Source organism: Camponotus vicinus, unplaced genomic scaffold, assembly GCF_025532165.1.
Source record: "Camponotus vicinus isolate PSW18456_S1 unplaced genomic scaffold, iyCamVici1.0 SCAF_9, whole genome shotgun sequence".
NCBI classification, from domain to species: Eukaryota; Metazoa; Arthropoda; class Insecta; order Hymenoptera; family Formicidae; genus Camponotus; species Camponotus vicinus.
In genome coordinates, this window is record NW_028141981.1 from 14508332 (window position 1) to 14526561 (window position 18230).

The 18230-nt window shown below is 27.2% G+C and overlaps 1 protein-coding gene across 7 annotated transcripts; it reads right to left on the minus strand.

Moving 5' to 3' along the window:
* Positions 1-4726: 4726 nt before the first annotated feature.
* LOC145976547 (cGMP-dependent protein kinase, isozyme 1) lies at positions 4727-18230 on the minus strand. 7 transcript variants are annotated; one of them, XM_083107725.1, is made up of 15 exons: positions 17981-18230; positions 17588-17682; positions 10249-10621; positions 9496-9644; positions 8752-9035; positions 8341-8483; positions 8082-8219; positions 7727-7905; positions 7379-7620; positions 6708-7031; positions 6137-6368; positions 5871-5977; positions 5444-5683; positions 5099-5165; positions 4727-4971 (listed from the first exon to the last, which is right to left on the minus strand). In XM_083107725.1, exons 4-15 carry the CDS (start codon positions 9598-9600, stop codon positions 4876-4878), a joined length of 2157 nt encoding a protein of 718 aa, XP_082963851.1. In that variant the 5' UTR covers positions 9601-9644; positions 10249-10621; positions 17588-17682; positions 17981-18230; the 3' UTR covers positions 4727-4875. The 7 variants fall into 7 exon arrangements, with proteins under 7 accessions (XP_082963851.1, XP_082963854.1, XP_082963849.1 ...); XM_083107728.1 differs by lacking the exon at positions 17588-17682; XM_083107723.1 differs by lacking the exons at positions 17588-17682; positions 17981-18230 and adding an exon at positions 15226-15725.

Sequence of the window (18230 nt, forward strand, 5' to 3'; positions counted from 1 at the left end):
GACTGCGTACCAGCTGACGGAACGCGCTCGCGAGCGCCGACCAATGGCGACGCGCGCCTCCCTCCCCACTCCCCACTCCGCGCCGTAGCCGCCGCGATTTACGGTCGCGCAATGTTTTGAAAAGCGCGCAAGTTCGAAAGGGCGCGTGGATGAAAAAACATAAACAAATTTCATAATACGTTCGTGTTGTCGACGTCATGTACTGTACTTACGCGTAATACGACAGTTATCCGATCTATTTAGTTTTCGACGCTCTCGATTATTTGCAGGCGATATGTATTCTCGGTAATTTAAATACGATCGTAAGATAAATGATAAGAGATGATTCTTATGACTGTCGTGTAATTTGACTAGAGCGATTGCAATATTAATCGCAACGATCAATTCCGTTTCTTTCACGATGCTTTGTCACGATTATATTTATACGCCTCCAAGACACAAACGATTGCGATATTATTATGCGGATATTATTAAAAATGTCTCAAATGTCTCTTTTCGATTTCCATTAATATCCCAAGAGATACTACTTAATACGATTTAAATTAGTTTTCATGATGTTATATTTAGGCTGCATTCGCTTACAACGCTACAAGTTAGAAGCGTTTGATTGACTAATCGGGATAAAGGTTTCTTTATTCTCATTGGTCAATAAAAAGTTTCTAGAATTCGTAACGTTAAGACATATTCGACGCGCATTTTTCGTCTCTGAATATTCGCGCTTCATGACTGTCAATTATCGAGAAAATAGCAATATTATATTACTAATAAAATGTAATTATTATTTAAAAAATTATTATTCGTTTTTTGAACAAGAATAATGATGCAAATATTTAAAGATTAAACACACGTGTTAAATATGCATATGACATAAGCAAATTCATATTTAAGACTTTTTGTGACAGATTATATATTATAAAATATATTGAATAGTGACATTAATGAATATCAAACATAAACGGATGATTAATATATGTGTCTTGAATATAAAATGAATGTATTATATAATATTGATGTAAGAATGTAATATATTATAATTTTTACCATTAATAAACGCGTCGTGATATTTATTAAATAATTAATTTCTCACTTTCAATATTATAAATCATGTGAACAGTGTGCCCGTGTAAAAATCGAGAGAATTTCCGTCTAACTCTCGCGATAGTCGAAATGATACTAACAATAAGCGAGAATTATGTTGACAATACGATGAAGAGACGGCATGCGTGAGAGAAGAAGATTCTCGGAAATAAAGCTCGATCGCTTTGTTTACATAATATAGGTAACACGAGTCGTCAATTCACTCAAAGACGTGACAAAATATTATATATAGAACACGCGGCCAAAAAGATATCTTATCACATTTAATATCGTAAATGTTGGTCACATATTAACAATAACAATATCGAAAGGTATGCCTATCTATAATATATTAAATATTCTGTGGTAACGCTATATTCCGCGCCAAAAAACAATCCATACTAAAAAATTAATTTAATACAAATAATTATATTTTATCGTTTAATTAGAGCGATGTGAATGTTATTGAATTCAGTTAGATGACAGTGAGCGGGGTTAGTAATAATCATAATACATTTATATATTTATTTAGGAAATTTTTATTAATTTAATATATTTAAAATATATTTAAAAATGTCTAATTGATGGTTATGAGTCAAGTGCGATTGCGCGCCTTGTATAACATCTAGTAATAATATAGTTCCTGTAATATTATAATTTCCAAAGACACGTACACACATACGTTTCATTTCGTTTCGTTTTGTTTCGGTGTAAAAAGTTCAAAGAAGATATCGCAAGAATTGTAAACTATAAATAATTAATGGTAAATTGCAAATTTCGTATTAATTAAATTTCGTATCATTCTTGAATAAATTTTGATTATATTGAAAATATCGAGAAGTGCGCTTAGAATATAATTGAATATTGTATGGAACTAGATCGTGTTGAAAGTTAAGTCATAATACAATTTCCGAGACGTGTTTTGTTTCTAATGCGAAAAGTTTAAAGAAGATATCGCGAAATTAATAACAGGTCGCTGTCTTTACTTATCGCCTAGGGATAAATTTTGGTAACATTATCGAGAAGTGTATCAACATCGAGTATATTCTGTGACGACGTAGTCGACGACGCGCAAAATTATATGTTACACTTCATCCCTTCGTTTCGTGTGTAAGAAGTTTAAAGATAGCATCGCAAGGATTGTAAGCCGTAAGATTAACGTCAAATTGCAATTTTATATCGAATATAAATTTTTATTACATTAAAAAGTGTGTTTATATATTATAAATCATATTAAGTGAGATCAGTTCATGTTGAAAATTAAGGCAAGGAATCCAATGTAATTTTTGGGACGTTTCGTTTCGTTTCGTTTTTAGTGTGAAAAATTTAAAGAAGGTATCGTGAAAATCATAAAATTAATGGCAGATCGCTTTATTTAATGTTTGAATAAATTTTTATTATATTAAGAATATCAGAAATATGTTTATGACATTAAATGTTCTGGGTGACGCAAGAGGGGGACACCAGATCACGCGCGCCAAAAGTTTAATGTAGTAATGACGCAGTTTCCGGGACGCGATGAAATGTACTATGTCTTGTTTCGTTTAGTTTATAAAATAAGTGCGTGTAAAAGTGAATTTTCCTGTGTAAAGTTTAAGAAAAGTGCGTAAAAGTGAAGCTCTTGTACTTCGTATTCACGACCGCATCGAATCGTATCGTTGCAACCATCAAGTCACATGGATCGATATTATGAGTACGTATATAACCTTCATTTCAAAAACTTGCGACTTTACCAAATAATAAACTTCTATTAATTGTTTTAAATTTCTGGATTTTTTTCAGGGTAAATTTAGTTCGGATCTTGAGGAATAAGAGCGATTTTTTCATCGACATCGAGGTAAGCAGTAAATTATTTATTATATAATTATTTATTATAAATATTTATTATAAAATTATTTATTATATACATTTTATATTGCAATTACTATAGTCGTTAAATTTTCGCGGAGGGGGGAGGGACTGTTTATATTATTGTTTTATTTTTTACTTGGCTTATAAATAATATTGTTTTAAAAACAGCGAGAAGTATTTCCTGATTTATTATATTCTTAGTCATCATTGCCATTAATGTAAATTATACGGGAACATCATACAGTTATTACTGTAAATTACATGGGAAAGTAAATTATATAAATAACATTTATAAATTCTCTCTTTTTCTCGTTTTAATGTTTAAATATTTATAAACATATACACTAACGTTTCGAGAACATTTTTAATATTTTAATTAATTATCGTTTATGTCAATATTGAAGTAAAGAAAGAGATATTTAATAATTCTACTACTTATATATATACAGAATAATAAAAATATAAAACGATAAAAATTGAGCCTTATCTTATTATGCTCTAATACGTATAGATAATGTTATAATTATATTGGCATCCTAATCACAGAAATCATTCAATACAAATTCATTCATAATCCTATAGATATTTATCAAAATTTTTTATATATCAAGAGATGATCTTTTATTTAAAAATTAATAAAAATTAAATTTGCAAATATATAAATCTTTTAAATAAAGCATATAATAATATTTAATCAGTAAAAGAAATAAAATATAAATGTAAGATGAAAAACATATAACATATAATAACATTATTATTATAATTTATATTGTTATTATATTTATATTGATTAACGTTTTATAGTAATCATTATGTGTATAAGTTTAATGTTTGACGTATACTGTATAAATGAATAAAACTACATATTAAATTTTATCTATTTTATGAATATTAAAAAAATATATAGGAAAAATAAAAAATATTTAAAAAATTATTAAGAAAAAATATATTCAGAAATTACAATTTAAAAAGAGGAAAAAACATAATACATACAGATAATAATTATAAAATTGTTTATTTCAATATTTAACATTATTAATTTACGATTATGTGCTGATGCTTCATGTGATCAAACATGTTTTACGTATGTAAAGTAATTTTACGTATATGTTTTGTTATGATTAGAAAGGATATAATCAGCACATCACACATATACATATGTATATCCACACACACGCAATATCGTATTATTGATTTTTCTGTATAAAACGGAGTATCGCGTTAGAAGAATACATATATTCATCTCTAATTATGTGCAAGGTACATCGGAATCTCAATAATTATTTACGAAAATATAATTTTTTACGTTATCATATATGCATAATTTCCTTTTATTCTTTATAAATTAATCGCCTTATATTATACATGTATAAGAACTGAAAAACTTAATAATTGTATAAGTAAATTGGCAATATTATTTTAATTAGCGCAATATTTTTTGTGTGTTAATTACTTTTAACAAGTTTTAAAAATAATTGTAGAGAGAAGAAATTTTATAGTTTTATAAAAAGTGAATTATATATATATATATATATATATATATATATATATATATATATATATATATATATATATATATATATATATACATATACCTACAAAATTCAAAGTAAAAATTTTTCGCGGAAAATACTACTTAACTACTACTTATTAATTAATTAATAATTGATATTGATATTGCAAATCATTGGCAAATTAGAAATGTTAATTCGTTTATGTAACAACTTATTCTTATATTTCGAAATTCTATCAATATTATTACTTTCGTATTTTTATCACATTATTTTTTGACAGTTAGTAAAAGACTGATATATATTTTTTATTTCGATTATTAAAGTAAATGTCAAAAAAACTTTTTTTTATAACAAAGGATTGTGTTACATTTTTATATCTATTATTTAGTTATTATATCGATTATTATTTATTATATCGAGATAACACTTATTCTTAAAATTCGATATCCCAACCGGAAAACTCATCTGGTGGAATATCACGATCTGGTGGATATCTTTCGAAATTCCGTGTGTCGAGTTGATGTCGCACCTGAAAACGTACAAATAAAATAAACTTGTATCAATGTAAGATTTTTTCTTATAAATAATAAGAATAAATTAAAGCGATGCGTGTTGCTTGAATAATTCTCTAAAAGTTGGTGATCACGATAACATACTGTTGGTACAATGGGAGCTGGTAAAGCTAATCTTTGAAGTGCTTGCCAGTTGAATCCGGAAAACCATCTGTTAAAAGAACAGAAATAGAAATTATATTTATCATTTCGTATTTAATCTTTAACCTTTCACTTAATCTTATCTGATAATTATATGTACAAAAAATATCTCTCTTTTAAAATTTTATAAAATATTTTTATATATATAAATATTTTTATTTAAATATATATAAAACAGTTATTATATAAAAATACATACTTATACTAATTTATAAAATATTTTTTAAATATGTTTATATATACATGTTATTTTTTTTCTTCTTTATAATCATTTTTTTAAGAACTTACTTGTGATCGCGAATATCTTGTATTCCGTTTCGTTGATAACCTAATCGTTCCGAGGGACTTAAACGAAGTAGCTTCTTAATGAGATTATTAGCGTTTTTATTAACAGTGCTTGGTATACCGATCATCTCAATTCCTTTCAAGATTTTATTATAAGTTGTCATATGATCGGATCCTCGGAAAGGCGGTTTACCGATGAGAAGCTCGTGCGTTAAGATACCGAGGGCCCAATAATCCACCGCCCTTTCGAGATCGAAAAATAAATGCAATAAAAATACATTAAAAAAATATTAAATATATATTAAATATATATTAAAAATATATTCAAAATATATTAAATATATATTCAAAATATATTCAAAATATATTAAAAACTGAAGGCAAAGTAATAGTTAAATAGTAAACATAAAGACAAGCTTAAATCTTTTACCTATCGTGTCCTTTATTCAAGATAATTTCCGGTGCGACGTACTCAGGTGTGCCGGCAAACGTCCACGTTTTGGCCGGACCAATTTTTTTACTAAAGCCAAAGTCCACCTATTGCAAATTGTTTAAAATTTAAATTATTTAATATATAAATATATTTAATACAATTTAATATATAAATTTATTTAAATTATTAATATACTTTTATATTCTTTTGCTATAATACTTTTGTAATTGGAAATTAAGCGAATTAATAATCGAGTGTCTCACCAACTTTAAGTAGCCGCGCATGTCCAGCATAAGATTCTCGGGTTTAAGATCGCGATAAACAATATTTAATGAATGGAGATGATCGAGAGCTTCCACTACGCAACCGACCATGAATTGTGCGGTAGCGTCATCGAAGCAGCGTCTCTTTTGTAGGGTCGTCCATACATCTCCCCCGAGACATACTTCCATTAAGAAATAGACGTATTTGTTATCCTTGTATGTCTGATAAAGCCTGAGATGTAAAATCATATTAATTTCTATCAGATTTCAGAATGATTTTATTTAGAAATCCTTATATATAATTATTAGAATTTGTTGGGGCGAAATATCGTGTTTCAACTTCTTTAAATATTTTTATTGTAAATTTTATGATATAAAAATTATTTTCAATTTTAAAAAATTTGATATTTCATAGATTGATCAAAATATTATATTTATTTTAATGTTAATAAACTAAACATTACGTATTTTTTACAAATAAAAATAATATTTTGATTGTTTACTATTCAATATTATAGACTGATTTTAATTTGTTATGATAAATATAAAAACCAAATTTTTTACAACTTACTTGCATATGAATGGCGAATCGCACGCCTGCATAATGTGTTTTTCGTTTAGCACGTGCTCTTGTTGTTGTTGCTCGACCATGACCTTCTTTTTGAGTTTCTTCAAAGCGAAACTTTTGTTCGAATCGGATCTAAGCGTGACTATTTCGACACGACCAAATCCACCAACTCCTAACGTTCCTCTCGTCTCGAGATCGGCTAAGGTCAAATTTGCATATTCATTAGTCCACTTTTTCGGAGTCAATGAACGCTTCTGCTTCTCGTACTCTGCTAACCAGTCCTTATTACGAATTTCGTCCAGACTGCCCAGATAGTTTAAGAATGACCTGACAATTTTTTGAATTATTATAATATTGTATTTTCAATAGATAGAAAAAATACATTCTCTCTCTTATTGAATCACATTATTTATTAATTAAATATGAATATTTTTTCGTAAATAAAATAAAAAGATATTCGTAATTGTTCCTTAAAATAAATGTAAATATAAGAGAATTTTATTATGAGCTTGCAATTCTGTCATTTATAATTAAAATAACTAAATTTAATTATTCATAAAATAATTAAATTTTTCAACTCTTCCATTTTGACATAAAGTAAATGTAAAATTCTACATTGTTGCACGTTTTAATATATATATCATAAATAAATTGTGTATACTAATCGGACTCACGTTCTATCCAATGTCAGACATTCGACACCAGGTGCAAGCGCAATTGCGTTGGCACGTCGTTCACCTCCGTCATCATAGAGAGCCAATTCACCAAAATAATCTCCTTTGCCGAGAACCACAAGTTCCTCCTCGTCTCCGTATTCGGTATCCTTAGTGATACGTACGTTACCACCACTGATTATATAAAATTTCTCACCCTTTTCGCCTTGCCGCAATATTTTTGCTCCAGCCGGAAAAAATTCCTAAAGAGAGATATTATTATAATATTCTTAAATTTTTTTTTATTAATTATATCATAAATGAGAAATTTTCAACAGTGATATAATAATCTTTTCAATATTTCCTTACTATTCTTATAAGATCAGATATTTTCGCGAGCACATGCTCCTTGGGTTCGGGCAGTTTTTGAAGAACGGAAACGCGTTGAAGAAAACGGATATTGCCTTCCAATTGTTCTTGGGCTGTTCTCATCATTATAGTGAGAAATACTGATCTGTCCAACACCCATACTTTTCCATTTGTCTTTACTGAAATAACATAAAATTGAACAAATTTTAATTCAGGAAACAGCATTACGATTTACAGGAATGTCTGTGTTTAATATTTATTATGAATTTTATAATTATTTTCACACACACACATATATTATTTAAAAATTTTGTTTCATAATTTTTAGATATTGATCACATTTCTTATTGTTTACCGTTGATAGAGCGAAGTCTTTTTGTATTATACAATAGAGCGAGCTCTCCAAATGCAATTCCCGGTCCGAAGCGTCTTTGAAATTTAGTTCCTTCGTAAATTTCAAACTCTCCCTCCGCGGATACATATAAATGTGAGCCTACGAACAAACAATTATATATATAGCATTATATATTAATATTTAACTCTGTGTGTTAGATATTAGTGATATATAGTATTATTTCAATCACTATATGATATAAAAATTAATGTATATATACCTATGTCACTTTCCCGGATGACTAGAGTATTAGCTGGAATTTGTTTGGGATACATTGCAGAGACGAGTGCTTCAACTTGATTCTCTTCGAGATTACCTAGAAATTCGTTCTCCAAAATAGCTCTTTTAATTTGCCTCGCACTCCTATAAATAAAACAGAAATAGTTATGTTTTATTTTGTCAAAAAATGTGTTAATAATAATTAACTAAAAGATATATCATGTATATTTTTTTTAAAAATTACATGATTTATAGCAAATAATTAATATTTTAATTATAGCATTGTCTTTTTTTAATACTATAGTTGCTAAAAATTATATAAAAAATTGCTAATAATTATATAAAAATATACTATTAATTATATACAATTATTTATTATATTAATATTTACTAATATATTCTATGTGATCACCTGGCATCTTTTTCGTATACGGGTGTGGGCGCCGAGGGTGGCGTCGGTGCTCTTCCAATGACGCCACCCCTTGGATTATTTACGTGCTGTTCATTATTTTCGATGACAGTTGCATTTCCTAATCTGGATTGTTCTTGATGCGTGAGATTATTGGCCTGAGATGGCGGCGGTGATATTGTAGACTGTGTGGATGATGCGGATGATGTGGACGATGGTGGACCGCTGCCATTTATAATTGGCGTAGAGTACTGAGTATGGGTGCCGGATATTGGATTATATGGTATCTAATAGAAATTAAAATGATACAAAATTACCTTTAAGAATTGCTTGATCTAATATTATATAATTTTATCTATAATTATATTGTAAAGCAAATTTTTATTGTTTATGTTTTCTTTAATTACTTATTTTCTTAAGAGCATTTCTTTTAATTATTAATTATATATCTATAAAAATTTGAGATTAATATTTAAATTGAGATTAATATTTATATTTGAAATTTTATATTAAATTTGATTTTATATAATTATATAATTATAAATTTTATTTATAATTATAATTTCATAATAATAATTTAGTTCCTCTATATGTTTTACAAAATTAAGAAATTGATACATTTGAATTCTTCTAAATTAAAAGAGCATAACTCCACAAATCTATCGCGCATTTTTTTGTATTTTTATAAAATTGCGTTTTTTCAACAATTAAATGATTTGCTTATATATTATAATACATAGGACTTACAACGCCTACGGTAAAATTATTAGATTCCTTGTGGCCCGGCGGAGGGGTAACATTAAAGCTATCCTTTTCCGGAAAGATGCTTTTCGGAAAGCAAGAAAACTTCATGTTATCTTCATCCAATGCATGTCCAAAGCAAATCCTTTTGACGCCTGAAAAAGAGAAACATATTTTTTAAAATATTTATTTAATAAGTAAAGTAATATTAAAATTTGACATTTAATTTGAAAGAAAAAATATTGTAAATTTATATTATAGAAATAGAGAAATAAAAAATATAGTGCATAAGGAAAAAATTCGTGATATTACAGATATTAATTATAGAAAATATTTTATATAAGAATCTTTATAAAATATAGATACATCGTGTGAAGAAGAACTTAATGAACATCAACTTTTTCTCTAATACTTTGTTTTATCAATGCATTGCCATATCTATTGTCATATATTAATTTTAAAAAGTAATTTTTGTTGATAAAAAATTTCTCTTTATTTATTTATAAAATCAAATTTTCGCAGAGTAATCATTTTTCTACAGGACAATTAATTTACTCAAAAGAGATTACTCATAGAATAATTAATGTAATTTGGCTAATTTAATCTCATCTTAAATTTAAAATTATGCATAATTTTTAGTATCAAAGTATCTCTTTAATCATTGTTTCGTGTACCTTTTAAAGTTTCATTGAATTGATTATAATTGTACGCGAATAAAAAATACACAGAAGTGCTAAAAGAATTATTTTAATCACTCACTTTTTCGCGTCACGTTTATTTCTTCATAGAAGCATTTAACAAAATTCACTCTTCGATATCGCTTGATATTATGAGATACTTATGATTAATATTCTATTTCTTTGTCGAATACTTCGATTCGTTCGGATTGAGTTCATCAGACTATTTCATTTTTCGTGATACACAGCTTTCATGCGACTATTCATTCTCGATGCGAGAATCGATTCCACACCAGTCACATGCTTATGCTAATGGTGTTTGGTGCACGTGATGTATTGTACCTTGACGTCATAATGCATTAGCACATGCTCATGATGAGAATATTCTCGACTTTACGAAGTTTGATTATCTTCCTCTTTAAAGTTTTCATTTCACAGCAATTTTTCTGAGAGCACTATAAAGATGTTAAAGAATTCAAAATGTACATACTACAAATACTGTAATATATGTAAATACTAGTTTGCAATTACAATTATGAATTTATAACTTGCATTATCATGTTTGATATTTTTCAGTATTTTGAAATGACTTATAATTATCTGTAATATTTTATGTATAATAATATATATTATATAATAAGAATATATGAAAAAGAAAATTTAAAGATTTATAATAGAAAGACCCCGTTGTATTTAAAATAGATTAAATTAATTTTAGTAATAAATTTTCTATTTTATATATCTCAGCTAATCGTAAAATAAATATATTTAAAAAGTTCAATCTGACAAAGACCAGCGTCAAAGTAATGTAAAATTTTTCAAGATACTTTGAGAGAATTTTCATCTCCTTTGTTTATCTAAGAGCATGTTTTATAAAATTAGATTAATGTATATGTGCGTATTCTGTATATGTATCTCATTTTGAGTTGTCACATTGTGTGATGATAATAATATTTTCGATTTTAGCAAGTATAGGCATTCTATATTCTTTAGCAACATAATACTTCTTTACCAACAATAAAAAAACTCATACAACTCGACTCATTGTTCTGTGCAGTAGTACTCTTTCAGAAAAGATCTGTGACAAGGTTCGCGCTTATCTCTTGTGAAGCATTTCGATAATTCAGGCCACGCGTCGCGTCATCATGTTGCTGTTGATTTTGTCGCGATGCGATTCAGCGATATATTGTTAGTTTTATTGTAATCTTTCGCGAAGTACATGCGATATTGTATCTATTTACTTCTAATTTTTCTAATATTATTTGATGAGAATTGCGCGAGTATCGCTTTATTACCAATATGTAAAAGAACGCAACAATTTCAAGTTAATATTTTTTAAAAGCCTTCATTATTCATAAAATTTGAAAAATTATAATTATACCGTTAGTTATTATTTCATATTAAAGAATATGAAATGATTCTCTTTTCTCTTATTAACATAAAATATTATTTTTTTCACAATTTAAAAGTTAAAATATATATATTTAAAAAATAGAGATAAAAATATATTTGATATAAAATGAATTAAAGAGAAAATTTTGTTACTTATAAATTTCCTTTATTCATAAAGTTTTTGCCAAAATTGATATTCTCAAATTGTTTACATAATTTAAAAATCCGTTAATTTAAGAAATATTCACTCACTAAAAAAATTAATTAAATAACTTATTAATTATCGAATATTATATATATATTTTTTCTTTTTACAAGATTTCAAAGCAATCTTTTATTATATAATATAAAAATGAAGAATATTAATATTATTATTCAAATATTATGTAAAATTTTTTTACAAATTGCATAGATATTTTTTTTGTAATAGAATTTTATACAACTTTTCGAGCGAAGCGTCGTACAATTCTTCAATGATGCATGATCTCCTTATAAGATACAAGGTCGGGCCATACACACTATATCAGGATCATGATAACAATATTTGATTAAACACAAACGGGTAAACAATTGCCTAAACCTTAATTATAGCGCGTCTGCCAAACATGCATTCGTTGCGACATACATGATAAACATCACAGTGATTAATTAATTAATAAATGATATTCTACAAAAAAAGTTTTTATAAACTTATTATCATATTTTTCCATTGAGTAATAAGAAAAAATATGCAACTATAAAACTATAGATTAATATGAAGTATAAGAGTATTACGAGTAATAAAAAAAATATGCAACTATAAAATTATATCAAAAACATTTCGTGATTAGATTGCTGTGAAATTATTGAATTTAAGCCGCATTAGATCTTATTGCGCATTCAACCATAATAGTTATATAATCATAATAAACGAAGCGATTTATTATGATTTATTATTAGTCCGAATAAATCATGTTTGCGTAAAAAAACAAAATATTAAGAAAATCTAGCATTTTTGGTATTGTATAATAATATATGAATCAATTAAACTTCTTTATGTAACGTAAAATAAAAAAGTATTTCAGCTTCTAAAGTAAAAAATCTAAAATAAAAAACTTCTGAAGAAAAGAGAATTACGTACGATAAGAAAAAGTTATGAAAAGTAATATAAAAAGTAATATAAAAAATATAAAAAATAGTAATATAAATTTAAATATATTTAACCGATAATCATAAAATTTATCTGTCGACGCATTTGTAAGACAAATGTGTACAAATATATTCATATTATTACATTTGAAATAATTTAATAATATCAATCTCATGACGATTGTTTTAAATATTTGTTTTTAAAATTTAGTTTGTGTGCACATTCAATTTAAATATATGAGATATTATTTTTACTATACAGAATAATTTTATAAATGACTAAACTTTTCTCTTTGTATAAAAATCGTTCTAATTGTAATTCAGATATATTCTTTATTTGCTCAGTTATTATTTGCATGATATTGTCATTACTTACTTGCACTTTTTCGCATTTTCAATATGTAATAAGCCTTTTATATTTACGTATTATGTGTGAAATTCAATTTCATTATATTTTTTTCGCAAAAAAATTATATGTAAGATGAGGAAAACGAGAGCGAAAATGACGAATGATTACACACCAATGCACCATATGTTTAATACGAAATGACGTTTTCTGTTCCCCTGATATAGCGATCATGCATTGTTAACAGCACGGAAATAAAGTCTCGGAGATAATTGTAGTTCACGCCTCGACACGTCGAACGATGTAGCTATGGTCGATTATAATGCGACAGTTCCTTTGTTTTTTTTTTTACTTGTTTATGTAAAAATTGCGAGGTCGTGCAAGTTGCGGAAGCGTTGAGAACAAACGTCATGATATCGTAATTTGTTACACAATACGCGCTCGGTGTCAGTTTCCAGACGGAAAATACACGGGCAATGTTTAAAAGCGCGGTCGTCGCGGTTGCGAAAAGTCGATTTCGTAACAAGAATAAGCGATAATCATTTTTAAAGATTGACCTTTAAAACATTTGTCATCAGAAATTATGTCTTTTTAAACGTTCGAACGTATTGTTTGCGAACGATCAATATCCGGATTTTAACAGCTCTAACAATAAGTAGATTTCCAGAATGTCTTGAGACACAAGTGTTTTTTCTCGATTTAAAATTTGTTGGTAACTTTGGATTCGCGATTCATTTCAGTTAAAAATTTGATTTAGATTTTATTTTATTTTTTTTTATTATTTCTAATATTTATTAAAATGTTTCTTAACTAAATTATTTAATATTACTAGTTTCACGCTTTGTTAAATATCATTTTCATTTCTAAACTTATCGATTAGGAATTAAGCATATGAATATAATCTGAATTCAAATTAAGAAGTCAAACTCTTTAAAATGTAAATGTCCTTTTTATGTACTTTACAGTTTTACAAATCTTACAGTGATTGTAAAAACTCTTTCTATATGCGAATATTTAGTCTTCTGTTTCATATTTCGTTACCTTACATGATACGTTCATTTTTATGTCTCGCAAACATCTTATAACGTAATACGAACGTAATACGAACGTAATACGGGTTATTTATAATGTTAAGATAACAAGCAATTAAAGCACGTGTTAAACACTGCCCAATGTTTTATCGATATATGTATTTGCAAAGAGGTCTGAGCATATATTTTAAGTCGCGGACAATTAAGGCAACATTGTTTTAACAATTACATAGGCTCTTTATTACAGACGCGTTTAATCAACTGTCTCGACAAGCGTTACCGAGGTTAATTAACTTCACCCATGCATACACATATACAATTGTAATTGTATCTCTTAAGGCTTAAGGTAACACGTGCGAATTTGTTACGCGCAGTTTTGTTTCTTTGAAGGATAGGTAGTTATTTTTTTTAATCATTTCCGGTTCATCATTCATCGCGCTTATCATCCAAATTATTTTGTATTCATGATAAACAGAAACATAAGTATAATAATGAAAAATAAAATGTAACTGTGCAATTACTATAATTAGTATTTATTTTGAAAAAAATAGATTTTTGTTAAAATAGATTTTGCTTTAATAATAATTTTTGAAATTAATATTAATTAGTTATAAATAGAAAGTAAGATAATAGAGTACAAGATTAAGCTTTATACATAAGTTTTCAAAATATGAATATAATTTTTACATCTAAATAAATAACGCTCATGCCTTTTTTAACAAAAATTCAAGATTGTGGATACAGCTTTCTAAAAAATAAGAAAAAACTTAAGGAAAAAATATTAAATATTACATATAATTTATATATTTTAGTTGCAAGAATATATATTTCGATTATTCCTACAAGATTGCATAATCAGGTTACCTAATATTCCAATACATATTTACGATCTCATCGTGACACTGATGAAATAACGAAAACCTTATCACTTGGCTGGCTTTTTTCGATTATCAAAGTCGGAATGCAAGTCGATCTTGAAATTTATCATTCTCAGACGATATCAGAAACATGATCGTCATTTCCGTGGAGATTAGATAATTGATCGGGCGGATAAAAGTATTCGTGCGAAAAATCGAAGCTTAACTTTGATCTTTCAATAAAGCAAACCTGACGAAAAGCACGTTTCGCTTAGCGAGGCTTATTAACACTTTTCGAAACTCACCCTTCAGGTTGACGTACGAAGTGCTTCAAGATGAATTAAAAATGCCCCGAAGACTAAAATGCTTCGTCTCCGAAGAATGAAAAGGTAGATTAAGGAAAATTATGCACTTTCGGTTTGCGTAATTTCGAAGAAATACGGTGAAATGCAGATTTTTATTTTCAGCTATGACGACGGAGCTGCACCGTACGAATTCGCGTATTCGACTGATACCTCAAGTTCGACAAAGATGCAGAAATCTTATCTAGCCGATAACACAGAGTAGCGACAAGCAGTGTCAACAGGCAGGTATATGCGGCGCGCGAGCATCTTATCTAATGAGTCTATTCTCTTTCCATTAATAAGGCCATCTTCGCGCTCTTTGTTTCGAGCGTTCGCACGTACCTCGATTGTAGTTCTCAAGGAAAAATATTTTATTTTTCCTGTCGAGCAGCGATATTAACACTTGCTTAGTCAATCTTGCTCAACATGAATTGAAAATAATGTTGGAAAATTTCTGTTTTGTAATTATATTTTGCAGAATAAACAAAAAAATATAATTTATTATAGCTAAAATTTGTTAAAGTCCCGAAAAAATTATTCAGTATAAAATTATTCGAATAAAAAATTAATAATTTAAACTCAAAGGAAATATCGTAAAATATTATCATATGCATTTATATTATATATTTTTTATAAATAATACTTATTAATTAAATTAAAATAATGTCTTATTAATTAAAATAATGTCTTGTGTAAATTGAAAATAATATTAGTTTATAGTATAATAGTTTAAAATATAATATGATGCTAATGCAATTCAAGGAATAAAGTGATTATGATTTTTCTTCATATTATTAGTAATAATTTATAGGTATCCTCTTTTATATGGATTAATTTATATTGATATAATGCTTATCATTAATTATATGTACAAGTTTATTACGTTTTTAAAATGAAAGTTTGAACATAGAATAATTATTTTTTATGAATAATGACATTTGTCTATGCTGAGTCAATATAATGATTCAGCAATGTGTCTTCATGCTTACATTAGTGAACGAAAGTTTTTGTATACACGTGTGTAAAATTTTCTATATATTTTAGTAACATTTTAGTAACATTATAACACTGCAAATTCAATGATAATTCAACATGTGACTCGAGAATGTGCATGTGCTTTAAATTATCGTTCATTTTAAGCATGTGTCAATAACAATGTAAGTGACATTTCGACACAATATTATTATATATATAAATGCTCAAATATCTGTTCATCAATTATCATGTATGGTATTATGTTTGAAAATATTGTTCTCGTGTTGTTGCCAAAATCATTTTCGCATTTGTAAAATTTTGAAAGTCATTTCTTCTCTCTGAAACGTTTTAAATAATTAATATTATCGATTAATATTTAACAATTTCATAAAAAAACTCTGTTAATTAGCTCGCAAACAATTGATGACTCTGTCTAGTTTTATATTTCCTATATTCTTATCTACGAAATAATAATCTTTTATCTGCTTTTATCATGTTCACTCGTTGTATCTTAGTTTTTTTAACAACCATGATAAGCGTGTCCAAATAGTTTTATTTATTCTGTTTTAATATTTTTTTTAGCAACTAGAAATAATTTAATAAATCTTGTTATTGTTAATTTATTTTTGAGTGTGATCACGTTACTCTGTTACTTATCTGTATGCTTTAAGTCACTAAGTGAACAATTGCGTTCTTTTTTTTCTTATCATCATCTACTTTTTATTAACATCATTATTATCATTAGATAACGGAAGCAAATGATTCATTTGGATTGTAATATCCGCTATATTCAACAAAATGAATAAAATTTAAGTTATTGTTTTACATCTAAATATCTCTACAATAACTAATTAGTCGATGCAATTATCATATTTGTTTAAATGTTGTATCATCTCTCTGATAATTCTAGTAATATTGATTTAAAAATTTTTCTGCTTTTTCAAATTTAAAATTGATTATTCTTGTGTTAAGTAATAAATTACGATAAAAAAAGATTATTATATATAAAATTCTTATATATTTTAAAAAATATATTACATTTGCTTTTATACATGAGCAATTTGTAAAGTATTACGCAAGCAATTTAGTAAGTTTTAATTATATTTAATTTCAGATTATGTCAAGTCGTAACATTATTATCAGATAGAAAATAAATATTATTAACAAAGCTCTTAAAGCGCAAAAAAATTTTATGGTTCTTTTGACTTTATGTCGAAACGCTAAAAATATAATGACTCAGAACCTAACCATTTTTATCTTCGCGTTTTCAAAATTACGAATTTTCTGACACAAAATGATAAGCGCATATAATCGCACATAAGCGCATAATTTAACTGGAAATACTTGCCTCTTGCACGTCACAATTCCATTCGTTGCGTTATTAATTTATTTTTGTGATCATATGTTGAGGTACAAATGTAAAATATTCCACTTTAGATACGTCTGTCCTCAAAAAGACACATTCACAACATTTTTTTCTATCTGATTGTTCTTAATCACACAATGATTGTTTGTCATTTAGTCGTTGAATTAAGAAAAATTCGATAAAATAATTGAAATCCAATTATATTTAATAGTTCGATCACGTCACATCAAGTTTTGTCATCGACAGTTCAAATTTATAATTAGATTGACATTTTACTAACAAATATTTCTGTATCGTTGTACGAATTATCTTCGAAACGGACAGATCATTTTTTTTTATTACAAATTAGTCTGACGCAATAGAGAAAATTCATACCGTGTGTTAATAACTGCCGTCTAAATTAATTTATTAGACACATCTGTGTCATCGAAAACAACTTCCTCCCGCAATGAACGATGCGGCAGTTGTGTCAATAAAACGTTCACTTAACAGCTTTTCTTGATATCAAATTCCATGCGTGTCAAGCTTATCGGCTCACCGACGATTCACCGATCCGAGCCAAAAAGTGCTGATAGACGAAATAACTCCCGTGCTATCGACAGGCCAGCCTCGGTGCCACTAACAG